General features: G+C 37.0%; 1 protein-coding gene across 3 annotated transcripts in view; it reads left to right on the top strand.

Moving 5' to 3' along the window:
• The window catches only part of LOC127449787 (epsin-3-like), a 37,149-nt gene extending 23,933 nt beyond the window's left edge, over positions 1-13,216 (top strand). The window contains exons 6-11 of one of the 3 annotated variants that reach the window (XM_051713335.1): positions 1,261-1,344; positions 6,531-6,669; positions 7,376-7,552; positions 8,925-9,026; positions 9,129-9,359; positions 11,689-13,216. In XM_051713335.1, the coding sequence (XP_051569295.1) occupies positions 1,261-1,344; positions 6,531-6,669; positions 7,376-7,552; positions 8,925-9,026; positions 9,129-9,359; positions 11,689-11,975 (1,020 nt within the window). In that variant the 3' untranslated portion in view covers positions 11,976-13,216. The remainder of the gene's footprint in view (positions 1-1,260; positions 1,345-6,530; positions 6,670-7,375; positions 7,553-8,924; positions 9,027-9,128; positions 9,360-11,688) is intronic. The other 2 variants (XM_051713337.1, XM_051713338.1) reach the window with 2 other exon arrangements.
• Positions 13,217-14,621: the final 1,405 nt, after the last annotated feature.

The following is a 14,621-nucleotide window of genomic DNA, read 5'->3' as shown; positions in this document are numbered from 1 at the left end:
TCACTAGCAAAGTGTCAAGCGGTGAGGTGGAGTAAATGTTTGCCAGAACACTGCAGGGGAGCAGAGGGTCTTCTCGTTGCCGTAAAGATCCCACATTCTGACACGTGTAAGTTGATGGCGAAGTTGTAGAGGGCTTCTAGATGAGAGAGATGCTCACAGTTTTGAAGGAAGAAAATTCTGAGGAATGGTGTTTGCGTGCCTGCTTTTATACCGGACAGCTTTGCACCTAAAAGGGCGGGCTTAAACACCATAGCCAATCTTAGAATTAGTGTTATTGTAGAAGAGTTTCAACTAGGTTGTGTATAAGGACACTCCCCATAGCGTCAGCTTAGTGACGCAATGTCAAGTGAACTGAATCGTAAGGGAACTGAAACAGTAATACATGACCATCCACATTTACACGCCAATGACACGTCTTCGTTTTTTCAGAAACTGGGCCTGTTCAGTCACACTGAGATGAGAAGAAAGTAGGATAAATAGTAAGGAGAGTAAAAAGTGTAGAATGCTTGCCAGACTGTGAACTGTTCCTGGCTGTGTGTAGCACCTGCCACTCTGCATGTCCTTTTAAAAAATCCCAACGTTAGAAACTAGCGACTGATGTTTGTTTTTTATAACTTAACTTTAATAACTTAACCAAATGGCACATTTCAGAGCAGATTATTTGAGAACCTGCCAATATAAGGCAGTTAAAAACTATACTGGACCTGACAGCAAACCCACAGCCAAAAGCTATTTCTTATTTCACATGTGAAGATGACGTTTACATCAGTCTTATAGGCACAGCAGAAAAAAATGGCTATAAAATTCCAAGTCTAAAAAAAATAAAATAATTATGAGTGTTAAGTAAAAACAAAAACAAAAAAACATGACTTACATTATAAGTGGACCTTAGGGGAAGAAATTAAATAATAAAAATGTATTATATGACCCCTTGAATTGGTATCGTTGGACAGTATGGTGCTTGATCCCGCCACGGAATAATTCTGACTTTATTTCACAATTCTGATTTTATTTCTTGCAGTTGCAAGTTAAAAAGCTATTGCCCGATAAAAACTCGCAATAGTCACAATTGTGAGATATAAAGTCAGAATTACCTCTTTTAATTTTTTTTTTATGCTGTTGCTGAATCTGGCTTCCATAGGATAGGGTTAGTTAGACTGTGCATACTTGCCAATACATGTTTGAAATGTTTGTTCTAGTGGTTATGTTCATAATCATGCCTTTAACATTTCTGACATGTCATTATCTGTGTGTTAATAGGAGGAACGGAGTCGCCAGGGAGATGAGTCGCTGCTTCAGAAAGCTCTTGAGGAGAGCAAACGGAAGGTGGCGGCCAAAGGAGGAGTATGTGAACTCATTTAACTCAGTTTGACTATTAAAATGCTCTCATACTGTAAATGAATCTCCTTGACTTGCATGGTACATGTACTTATTAGGAATATATAAACTGATTATTAATCTAGAATTTTAATATGACCAATAATCTGTAGCCATCTCTACAATAAACAAGAAGACAAGGATAGGAAATAGACATAGGCACTGTTGCAAAACCTAGGGAGCTTTAGAATTTTAAGGCAATACAGGCGTGCTTCTGACTGGAGTGCTGTTCCAAAAGGTAGGCAGCATAATCAAGTTGACTTTTAATACACCTTGTTTTGGCCAATTCTAAGGCAATATCACATGTATTCCTCAAAGAGAGGGCAATCTCAGAATACATTGCGTCGAGCTCAGTACATAATTCAATAAATACTGAAAAATGTCAAAATAATAATAATAATAATAATAATAATAATAATAATTACCAAATATCCGGTCCCACATTATATTAGATGTCTTTAACTACTATGTATTTAAGCATTTGATAAAATGTACTTATTATTTACATGTGTTTTTGCATTGTACTTGCATTTAAAGTAGAGGTTTTAAGGTGAATTTTAGATATATTTTTTTAAAAAACATACCTCCCTAACCTAAAACTTTTGCCTGAACCTAACCAATATATTTAAAATATAAATGAGACATTTAAAAAATACATCCTTACCAAACCAATGCCTAAACCTAACCATTAATGTTTTAAAATGCAGAAGCGATATGAAAAAGCAAATTTTCTGAACCACATCATTTCATGCCACTTCTATGACTCTGCCATGTCATGTGTCAGTTCATGGCTGGACTTGAACCATGGTCCTCCAACTCTAAGTCCAATGCCCTATCAGGTTAGCTGCCATGCAAACTATCTATACTGGGATAAGTGTATATACAGTTGTGCTCAAATCATGCAAAATTTTAAGGATAGTGATCATATGAAGCCATTTATTATCACATAGTTGTTTAGCTCCTTTTTAAATCATAATGATAACAAAAATCACCCAAATGGCCCTGATCAAAAGTTTACATACCCTTGAATGTTTGGCCTTGTTACAGACACACAAGGTGACACACACAGGTTTAAATGGCAATTAAAAGTTAATTTCCCACACCTGTGGCTTTTTAAATTGCAATTAGTGTCTGTGTATAAATAGTCAATGAGTTTGTTAGCTCTCACTTGGATGCACTGAGCAGGCTAGATACTGAGCCATGGGGAGCAGAAAAGAACTGTCAAAAGACATGCGTAACAAGGTAATGGAACTTTATAAAGATGGAAAAGGATATAACAAGATATCCAAAGCCTTGAAAATGCCAGTCAGTACTGTTCAATCACTTATTAAGAAGTGGAAAATTCGGGGATCTCTTGACACCAAGCCAAGGTCAGGTAGACCAAGAAAGATTTCAGCCACAACTGCCAGAAGAATTGTTCGGGATACAAAGAAAAACCCACAGGTAACCTCAGGAGAAATACAGGCTGCTCTGAAAAAAGACAGTGTGGTTGTTTCAAGGAGCACAATACGACGATACTTGAACAAAAATGAGCTGCATGGTCGAGTTGCCAGAAAGAAGCCTTTACTGCACCAATGCCACAAAAAAGCCCGGTTACAATATGCCCGACAACACCTTGACACGCCTCACAGCTTCTGGCACACTGTAATTTGGAGTGACGAGACCAAAATAGAACTTTATGGTCACAACCATAAGCGCTATGTTTGGAGAGGGGTCAACAAGGCCTATAGTGAAAAGAATACCATCCCCACTGTGAAGCATGGTGGTGGCTCACTGATGTTTTGGAGGTGTGTGAGCTCTAAAGGCATGGGGAATCTTGTGAAAATTGATGGCAAGATGAATGCAGCATGTTATCAGAAAATACTGGCAGACAATTTGCATTCTTCTACACGAAAGCTGCGCATGGGATGCTCTTGGACTTTCCAGCACGACAATGACCGTAAGCACAAGGCCAAGTTGTCCCTCCAGTGGTTACAGCAGAAAAAGGTGAAGGTTCTGGAGTGGCCATCACAGTCTCCTGACCTTAATATCATCGAACCACTCTGGGGAGATCTCAAACGTGCGGTTCATGCAAGACGACCAAAGACTTTGCATGACCTGGAGGCATTTTGCCAAGACGAATGGGCAGCTATAACACCTGCAAGAATTTGGGGTCTCATAGACAACTATTACAAAAGACTGCACGCTGTCATTGATGCTAAAGGGGGCAATACACAGTATTAAGAACTAAGGGTATGCAGACTTTTGAACAGGGCTCATTTCATTTTTTCTTTGTTGCCGTGTTTTGTTTTATGATTGTGCCATTCTGTTATAACCTACAGTTGAATATGAATCCCATAAGAAATAAAAGAAATGTGTTTTGCCTGCTCACTCATGTTTTCTTTAAAAATTGTACATATATTACCAATTCTCCAAGGGTATGCAAACTTTTGAGCACAACTGTATGTAGGTGAGTCTGTAATAAAAGCATTAAAATGTATTGTTTTTCAAAAGATGTGTTTGAGTATGTTTATGGATATCATAAAATAGCAGGTTCTGAGTAATAGAAAGAAAAATAAGTATTTATAAAGTCATAATCAGCCATTAAGTCATGATTTGAGTGAAAGTGAATAAAACACAGTTCTTGTAGCGCCTCTAGTGTTCATTTCATCTGGAAATGGCAGAGAATTGTACCTGGAGACATGTGTAACAAGTTTTGCAAAAATGTATATAGAGTAACGTTTTCACTGTGAGACCAGGTTGGAATTATGCAGGACAATATGTAGTTACACAATAAATACATTGTATTGTATGTATTTTAATGTTAGTACATAGTAGTTAAAGACACCTAATGTAAAGTTTGACCAAATATTTTGTGTGCCTAAGAATTCTTACGTATATTAGAGTAATTTAGGGTGATGATACGTCCTCTTTTTCCCGGACATGTCCTCTTTTTTGGACCTGAAAAAAACGTCCGGATGGGATTTCAAAATTGGCTATAAATGTCCAGGATTTGGCTCTCTTCATATTGACATGCAGTTAGGACTCCCATACATTCTATGTATTTGATACTCCGCACCAGTTTTCGTGTTCATGTGTCCTTACGTGATTATTCTGACAGAGAGTGGCAGACTAAGGGTGCTTGGCTGAAGCCTCGTTAGGCTGGATATCTCAGCTGCCACATCATCAAGCACCGTAGAAGGCCATCTCAATTGTGAGGACACTTGGAAGACAGCCTCGTTTCGCAGCCTTCTTTGCCATATTTTGGAGGATGCATCGGGTGTATTCTTTGTGGCCTTCAAATCACCCACAATCCTTTACACATGTCCCAAATTATTTAAAAAAAGGGTGGAAAACGAGTTGCGTGACTGCGGAGGCGGAAACCTTTATGACGCTACTTACTTTTTTTGTTTCTCTCTTCAAGATTTTATTCACATTTGCACCAAGACAGTATGTAGAAAAATAAAAAATGCAAGTAGTTTAGACAATACAACAAATTAGAAGATACAAAGCACAAACAAATAAATTAATAAAATTAAAAAAAGGTCAATTACATGAATTTGAAAAGCTTTAAAATTTGTATAGTTTTTACAAGTCTAGGGTTCTGTTTTTGATATTTAAAAGGGTTTAAATATAAATTCTAAGATCAGTGTTGCAAAATGTATTATATAAAGGCTTTTTTGAGTGACTCTAACTTTGTGAATAAAACATTTTGCTAAAATAATTAAGGGATTAAGGATATTTGTCTCATTTTCTGAAGTATATGGGTTTTTGCACACTTACAGACTGTCTCATTCTAGCATTGAGTGCTGAGGATGAGTCTAGCCTACAGCCTCAGAAGGACTGGTCTAGGAAGGACACAGCCTTACTAGGCTGCAGCATTCCATTTGAGAACACCCTAAGTGTGCAGTCTTTAAAAAAAAAAAAAAAAAAAATCCTCTTTCTCTCTTGCCTGCCCGCTTGCTTTCTGCGCGTGCAGCCACGCACTGTATGTGTGTAGGCAAAATGTCAATACTTATCTTAAATATTTAAATATACTACTTATCAGGGAAACATAAACTAATAGGACGGATAAAATAGACCATGATAAACATTTTACAACCCCTTCCTCTCATAATTGTAGTTCAACCTCTGTACTTGACCTGTAAAGCTGGTACTTCAATGCTAAAAAATTCTGAAAATACAAAAACAAAACACAGATCAGGCCATGTGAAGACATTAATTGTCTTTTTTTTTTTTTTTTTAAGATTTACATATTTCAAATGTATAAAAATATTATACATTTTTATAAATATGATAAATTCTGCTCCAGCATACCTAAAATCATTTCTGCAGAGCTACGCGCCCACTAGAAGCCTGCGGTCGGCTAAGGAACGTCGCCTTGTTGTACCAACACAAAGAGGCACCAAAACACTTTCCTGGACTTTCGGCTTCATCATACCACGTTGGTGGAATGACCTTCCCAACTCCATCCGTGAAGCTGACTCATTTTCTGTTTTCAAAAAACGACTAAAAACACATCTTTTCCATGGGCACTTATCCAGTTACAAAAAAAAAAAAAAATTCCTGTTGCACTTTATTCTGTTTTGAATACTATTCTGATGCTAGTGAAACATTGTAATATGGCACTTTTCATACCACTGTCTCCTTAAGATGATTCGCTTACGTGTTCCTCTTTTGTAAGTCACTTTGGATAAAAGCGTCTGCCAAATGAATAAATGTAAATATATACAGTACATGTTACACTAAATTTTATTTGATAAATATATTAAATGCAATGCATTAATATATTTAATCATGTGCTATTTGCATGACATAGAAAGTTGCTGCCTATGTAGATCTTCTTAAATCAGTTTGGATGCTGCCCTAGAAGGCAGCTGCCTCTCTAGGCAGTAGACAAAAAAGCAGCTCACTAGGTTTTGGAGCACAGTCCAGGTGAGGTTATTGTTGTAACTTTAGGAAGGATTATGAATTATTCTTTAGACTTGTCTCTGTAAATTGAAATGTGCAGGGAGCTTGAGTTAAAACCCTCTCAAATATGCAAGATACTGTACTGCAGTTAAATGACCCCATTGCAGGCTTGTTGTGAATACTCACATATGTATACCTACTGCATAGACCTTAAAATATATCTTGTCTGAAAGTGCCATTCTGCTGTTTCTCTCCTCTGGCAGTCTGCCATTTTAGATCTTGTTGAGATTTTTGCTCCAGCTCCCGATCTGCCCTCTAGTGTCCATCCATGGGATTCATCCGGAGGTCATAGTGCCATAGCCCAGGCTGGTCCTCTGAGGTCTGACCCCTGGGATAGTCTGGGTAAGAGTTCTGGAGCCATATTAGAGAGGTGTTAATAAAACTATACAATAATAATACAATAATAATACTGCAATAGTTAAAACCCCCAAGATAAAAGGTGTTTTAAAGGGGAAATATCGTTGCACTTGTATATGAGCAATTTTCACTCTTAAACATTGAAGGTGCACCAAGTATTTTATTTAAAAAAGTTTGATAAATATATTTAAGATTATGTACACTCACCTATATATATATATATATATATATATATATATATATTATTTAAAAGGATTATGCTTAAATGCTTGAAGTTAGTTTTGAAGACCTTGTTAGTTTTTTATAATGATTTTTACTAAAAACATGGTTACTACAGTTTTACTATAGTGAAATAATGTTTAATTTTTGTTAGGGCATTTGTTTTGTTTTTTCTTTGTAGGAACCATAGTTTTAAAATCTTTTTATTTTATTTATTTATTTATTTATTTTTGCATCCACACCATTAGGTGTCAGTATAAAGTCCAGGATACTGTGAATTCAGAAGGTGAAGCATAAACAAAAAATGATTTTGCACCTTGAAGCAAAAGTGAATTTCCAAAAAAAATAAAAAAATAAATAAAAATAAAAAGGCTTAATTTCAACACAAGCACATTTTACATTACTTATCTTTGACACTCATAATCCTGCCTTACTAATACCAACTCAACACACTTGCTGGATTGTGTACAAGTAGAGCCTGGCTCTTCAGGTCAGAGATCTGGTAGCTCATGGATGGCACCACCTGCATCAAGTATTCGTTCCCAGCCTTGGTCACAGCGACTGCCGGCTCCTGACCCATGGGAAGCCCCTCAGAATACCCCAAGTCCTGTTTCCAGGAATCAGACCTGGATGTCCCCTGCTCATACAGGTGCAAGCCATTTCTTATGAGATACTTTTATAGTAAACTACTGATTTGATCACTGGGGATACCAGGAAATGAAATAAAAAGAAATATACAAACTATAGATAAAACTATTTATCATATACATGTCCAACAATTTCAGATTTGTGGTTGAAGTCAACATTAAATCTAAATGTATCTTATTATAAGACTTATTATAAGATGTGTCAATGTACATATGCGTCAGACGGATGCTTTTGGAGCATCTCACTTTGGTTGTGTGGTTTTTAGGTCACTGTGTCAAGTTAAACGTAGTTTGAAACTTAGAAAAACACGTCTTAAAATCCCTGCGTTCGGAATTGTGCACCATCCACCTGTGTTTGAACGCAAGAATGCATCCTCATCTTGTACTGTCAAGCAAACCTAAGTGTGGTTTGTCGCCTGTACAGCTGTGTGTTACCTATACAGCTGGAGTTTCATTTACTGCCCCCTGCTGAAAACAGATAGTACTTGAAGCTTGAATTGCTCCAATGGTAGGAATATTCCTTATTACGGTCCGGGGACATGATTAATTGCGTTAATGTTTTAACGTGTTATTTTTTATATAACTAATTACACTGAATTAACTTGTTAAATTGACAGCCCTACTTATACACATTCCTGGTCTTATTGTGCTTAATGCATTGCTGCATGTTAGTCCAAAGGAAAAAACATGTTTGTCTTCGTAATCTTTCAACAATATGTAATAAATTGCTTCACCTATGAATCAGCTTTCCTTTTTGGCTGATGTCACCAAGCCCTCTTATTTTTCAACACCTCCACTCCAACAACTTGCCTTTTGTCTGGTATGGAATAGCCACTGTTACAATCCAATCAATTCCTTATGGATAAAATCCCGACCTACATTTTTTTTTTTTTTTTGTCATTGGATATGCTTTTTCACTACAAAATGTCACATTACTGAAGTAAAATGATTTGTGAATGCTGTTTCACATTGACTTTAAAGACCCCATGAAATGGCTTGAAAATCAGTTATCTTTCCTGTGTTGACGTATTTCCTATTAAAACATGAAGATGGGGCGGGACATATTGAAATTTCCTTTTTTAAGTCTTTAATTCATGCCACAGACATGAACCATGATTTGCTATTGCTTGAGGGAGGAGGCATTCTCATTCCAGAGAGCATTTTATTGCACAAAAATTTGAATACTCCCCAGAGTGCAAGATGAGTCATCAAATTTTTCATCCAAAGGTTTTGGTACATTTTTAGGGTGCACTAGCATATAGATGGCCTTAAAGCTAACAGGCATGGACTTAAAGCCACAAAACTCCATTGGACTTGGAGTTTTGTGGTTTTAAGACCATGTGTGTATTCACATGGGGTCTTGATTTTCTCTAGGTCTAGGAACAGGAGTGGATCCCTTTTCTCCCCCAGTAGTAGACAGACAAGGATCTATTGGCCCTCTCAAAACTCCATCCCCTCGGGCAGGAAGTCCCTCAGGTAATAACAATGGATCTGTTCGTCTAAACTGAATTGTATTTTAATTAAAAAAAATGTTTTTTGCTTTCCATTCAACATGTTTTTATTCCTGTTTTCATTTAGATGATGATCTTTTTGATGAGGCTATGGATGGAGGTCAGGCAAATGTGAATGACCGTGGTAGTCCAGAGCTTTTCGATATGTCTTCCTTTGGCAAAAATCTACCAAAATCAGCTCCTCGAACCTGCAGCACCCCAGAGGCATTCCTAGGCCCCACTGCAGCGTCACTTGTCAACCTGGTTTCCCTAATACCTTCCAACCCTCCTGCTAAGAACTTCAACCCATTTCTATCAGGTTAGAATGCATCACTTGAATGACTGACCATTGGGGTACAATGGGGCTAAAGGCTCCATTGATTTTATTTTCTTCCAAAACACTATATAGCAACAAAAACTCCCACAGGACTTTCCTAAACACCTGTTTGTCACTATACACTAGAACATTTTCCTGTTCCATGAGATCTTTGTGTGTGGTGTCTAAAGGTTGGTTTTGAGGCAATTTGATCTAATTTTTTATTATTTTTTAAAATGTTGCAAATTTATGTAGCTACTGAAAATCTCTGAAACTAACACATTTCTTTTGAGACAAAATACTTATCATTTTCAGTTTTGTTTAAGGTCATTAAATCATTTTTCAATAACTGTCCAGTAAGTAAAATGATAGTATTTGGGGTAAAAAGCCCCCCTGTTGCAGGGGCTAAAGGCCCCTATTAAACAAACTGTTGTTCTTAAATGGGGGGTGTTTATAGAATACTTGAGATGTAAGAAAATGCCAAATGTGTTTGAAATTAACAGGAAATGGTTGACTTTTTTCTGAAGTGGTTATTTTGAGTAAGTATGATCTCAATATGTTACTCAAAAAAGCTTCTTGCTGTCTCAAAATTATTTGCATTAGTTGACAAATTGTGCCCTATAACTATTGCACATTTCCTTAAGGGTTGGCTTTAGCCCCATTATACCCTACTAACATTATTGTTGTCATCAGTGCTGGGCAGATTACTTCTAAATTGTAATCGGGTACTGATTACAAATTACATGATGAAAATTTCAATCAGTAACGTAATCTCACAGATTACATTTTTGGGGTAATATAATCCGATTACTTTTGGATTACTTCCAACCTAACTCTTTTATTTGATGTCACTTGAGGTTTCTAGAAATATGGACAGGTTTCCGGGGCACTTTACACAAATGTGGTCATGCAATTTTGCCATTTTACAAACACCATCCTTGTGAGGTAAGAAATCAGACCAGTTATATTTAGGGATCAACGTCACAAAAACAGCCTGTAAGTTATCGCTAAAGCAAAAGTGCATTTTGAAGCAGAGTAAAAAAGCAATTCACAAAACGAAAACTATTTTTAATTCAATGCAATTGGATTACATTGTGAATATGAAATGATGTTTATATAGGCATTTTGATGCGTTTGATGGACAAAACCCTTTCAACACATGGTTATATTACACACAGAGTGATAGTTCAAATAAAACTTAAAATGTGTTTATCAGGAGTTAAGAAATTAAGAAAAAATGCAAACATATCTTCATATGCTTCTTTAAATTTGACATTGAATCCTTTGCAGTTGACAGGATATTAACCTTTGGAAGGCAGAGTTTACATTGCACAGTAATTATTAAAATGAATGATAATAGTAAATAACTAATTATGCCTATTTATTCCATATGGAACCCCTTAGAGGACAGGGAGGGAATTTATTTATTTTCTGAAATAGTTTTCATTCCTTCACAATAGCTTCATCCATCTTTAGTGATAATTTACCATGATTTTATTACAGTAACCTTTGTTGTTGTTGTTGGTAGGAACCATGGTTTTAAAAATCATATTTTATTATTATTATTAGCTAAATGATTGTTTCCATAGTTTTGGTTTTCCTATATTATTACGATGGTTTAACAACAAATACCATGGATAAAAATGGTTACTGCAGTAAAACCATGGTAAATCTTGGGATGGAAAAACTATTGTGAGGGAACCCAAAATTACTGCGAGGGAATACAGAACTTTTTGTGAGAGAACAAAACTATTTCATAAAAAAATAAAAAAATAAATTCCCTCACTGTTCTCCAACGGGCTCCATAATTTCATGATATGTACAGTATTTTTGAAAAGCCATCAAAATTGTAATTTAATAAAAATAAAAAAAATAGATTTTTGAATTTGAATCTTTGATTATTTGATAATTGATTATATATAAGAGCATTCCTGGAAAGTGTTCTTTCACCATTTTCCATAAAAAGAAAGTTAATTTGATTAAATACAATAAGAAAATAAATCTAAATTATATGGGATTTTCTATAAATGCCATTTGAAATATTGATTCTTAATATCATCAAATGTTTCTGGACATGTACCCTATGGTATATGCTGTATGATAACATGTTTATGAGTAATTGACTGAATTTTATTTTTTATTTGTTTTAATTACACTTACTGAAGTCTTCTTAGAAATGTTTTCCATTTTAATTCTACTTCCTTAAATTTAAATTCTAATTCCAATCCCGGATCCTGTTTGCCATCTAAACCACTTCTGAATGGTGCACAGCCTTTGTGTGTCGAAAAGCATAACATTATAATTCCTTTTTTCCCCATTCTGTCTCATCTAGGAGAGAACGCTCCCTCAGTGGCTAATCCATTCCAGCATGAACAACCACGTCTCACTCTTAATCAGATGCGTCCCAGTTCCACATCGCCTGTACCCACATCCCTCCCATTCAGTGGCACTCAGTCCATGCCCGCCAGCAACCAGCCCTCCTCCCTGCCTAGTACCGTCACACAGTCTGTGCAGGCTCAGCTGGAGATCCATGGAAACCTGCCCCAACCACTGCTCCCCCTGTCAACCACATCCACGCTTGGAGATCCAGACCAACACAATCAGAATCCATTCCTATAAAAGACCCAAACAAGGCCTGGCACTATTTACTGGCCTCAAGATTTTAACCACCAACTTAACTCAACTGGAACTTTTTTAAATGGCTTGGCTCTTTTGACAACCTCCTGGTTTTGCTCTTTGCAGGCACTCTTAAGGGGCGTTCACACATACAGTGATTTGCACCAACAAAGTGACCATAAGTCAAACAGTTTTCAAACTGGTTTCCCTAACACTCCCCTTGTTTTCCATTAGTTAACTTTTAGTGGCAAGAAAACTAATTCCATGTCAAATTAGAATAAGATCTTATTTTTTACTGGCTACCCACTTTTCCCTGAAAGTTGAAGTGTTCCACAATTCATAACGGAAGCCTGTTTTTGTTTTCCGGTCTCCAGTTTTTTCACTTGCATCAGCATATGTTTTTAGTGGATAATGTGATGTTTAGCATATTAAATGTGCTAATAGTGCCTATACTAACAGAGTAGTAATAAACGTCTTTTCATAGTGCCACACCAGAGTGGGTATATGATATGAAGTGATAGCCTGAGGTTAGTTACATTGATACCAACTCAAAGTAGTTAATGATATGACAGCAAACAACTGCACAAGTTGAGCCTGAACTCATTTTTACTCCAACTAACACTTCAAATGATTGTTTTGGTAGTTTTTACATTGCTTGTTATGAATACCAGAGCCAAAATACAGTACAGGCAATCAGAATCATCATGGCACCGTCCAGTGGTTGGTAAGGAAAACTGTGGATACATCCTATTTGTGATCAGATTTTCAAAAGCTATGACAGTTGTGCAGCCCACCAATAACGTTAGGGCATCCAGCAGCAGGAACAACCTCTACGCCCATCAAAACAGCCTCTTTGTGACCTCCAACAATAAAAACGCTCTATGTGTGAACACCCCTTCCACTGTAATCACTGCATGTGTGAACGTCTACTATGCATTACATGGCAATACAGATTTATGCAAGCTTTATAAGAAACTACAAATAAATGGCACAATTTAAAGGTTGAGATTTAAATGTTTAATCTTACTTCAACTTTAAACACACCTCATACTTACAGTATAGTGAGATTTTTTCCTTTTTTGGGAAGGGATTTGTTACTCATACCATAAAACCCAATCCATAACCAAGCACAAGTCCAAAGCCTCTCATGCATTTTGGGGATTGTACTATTGTTTTTTTTTTGTTTTTTTGTGATTAAATTTTATTTTAATGTATGAATCAATAAAAAAGAAAAGCAAAACATATATACACAGAATCAGCATTTAACCCCCACCATTACCCCTCCCCCTCCCAATCCCCAACCCTACCCTGACCCTCAACAAACATTCCCGTGGTCACATATGAGTATATACACAAAAATAAATAAATAAATAAAATAATCACACACATTAACTATACCTCTCTCTCCACTGCCCCTCCCCGAGAGCCCTCCAAGAACGCAGATTGTCCTATTGTTGATTTCTTGCACCAGTTTCTAGCTCCGCTTTAGTGTCCCTTTCTTAGCCCGGAGTATCTGATGACTTCTTGCAATGCTCTCCTTTAATTTACTTGAGATGACCGATATATACGAAATGAAATCAATGGGAGATGATTAAAATTAATCCAGATAAGGAATGTCATTCTGGACATGGATTCTTGTACCAGTATGTCAGATAAAAGGGTTATAATTGTGGTTTGTAAATCGAATCCTTCACCAAAACAACTTTATTAACCATGACCAGAGCTTGCGATATCTTTTTCCGCAACTTACAGTACACAGTGTGCGACAGCACCTTTTAAAGAAATTTGGCCAGTTAGTTAATGTATATCTTCTCAACCAACGAAAATGTTTCCAAGAGTAGCCAAAGAATCAAGCACAACTCCACTCTTCGTACTGCTCTTAATACCAGGGTTTGCCGGATTTGCCAAAAGAATACGGAACATTCGAGCAATTGGAGCTCCTCAATACGGATCCCCTTCGAGTGTTTCGCCACTTAAATAGGTGACAATAGGTGCCCTGTACGGGTCATCCCAGGACCAACATGATCACACAAGAAGTCAGCATGATGTTTCCGAAAGTTCCGGTACCCTTGGATCGTCTACAGTATGCCAACTCGCTGACATGCTACATTTCCCACCAGACATTTTTGCATTAGTTTCAGTGTGTTTACCTTCCCATGTGACTCGACCGGCAGTGTGTCGCATCAGCAGTGTGAGACCCGGGTTCTTATCCACATTGAAACCAGGAAGTTATTGTGTTTGCTTAATCAGTGATGAGCGTGATTCAGAGGTTGCACTTTTCCCCTTAACATTTCATTTTGACTCCACTAATGGCTAGGTTTAGGTTTGGGTTGGGGGGAAGAGTCCATAAATTATGCATTCCTCGTCACTGTATTACATCCTGTACAGCTGAAAGGAACTCGCTTCACAACTAGCTTTTGGCCAGCTCTCCTGGACATAAATGGAGCTCACACATGCCTATACGCCCTACAACACTTACCACTTTGGCCACTGGTGGCAGTGTTTTAAATTTTAGTCAGCATATACCGAATTTGCTAAAGAAAAGTCAATCTACACTTTCCGATTTCACTGTGAGATCAGGCTGCCCAGGACAGTTGGCAAACCTACTCTATTTTTAACTAGTGGAGGTTCCTTCATAAATGAATCCAT

The sequence above is a fragment of the Myxocyprinus asiaticus genome, chromosome 13 (genome assembly GCF_019703515.2).
Source record: "Myxocyprinus asiaticus isolate MX2 ecotype Aquarium Trade chromosome 13, UBuf_Myxa_2, whole genome shotgun sequence".
Taxonomy (NCBI): Eukaryota; Metazoa; Chordata; class Actinopteri; order Cypriniformes; family Catostomidae; genus Myxocyprinus; species Myxocyprinus asiaticus.
Note: the sequence above shows the minus strand (reverse complement) of the source record. Positions and strands in the feature narration are given on the sequence as shown.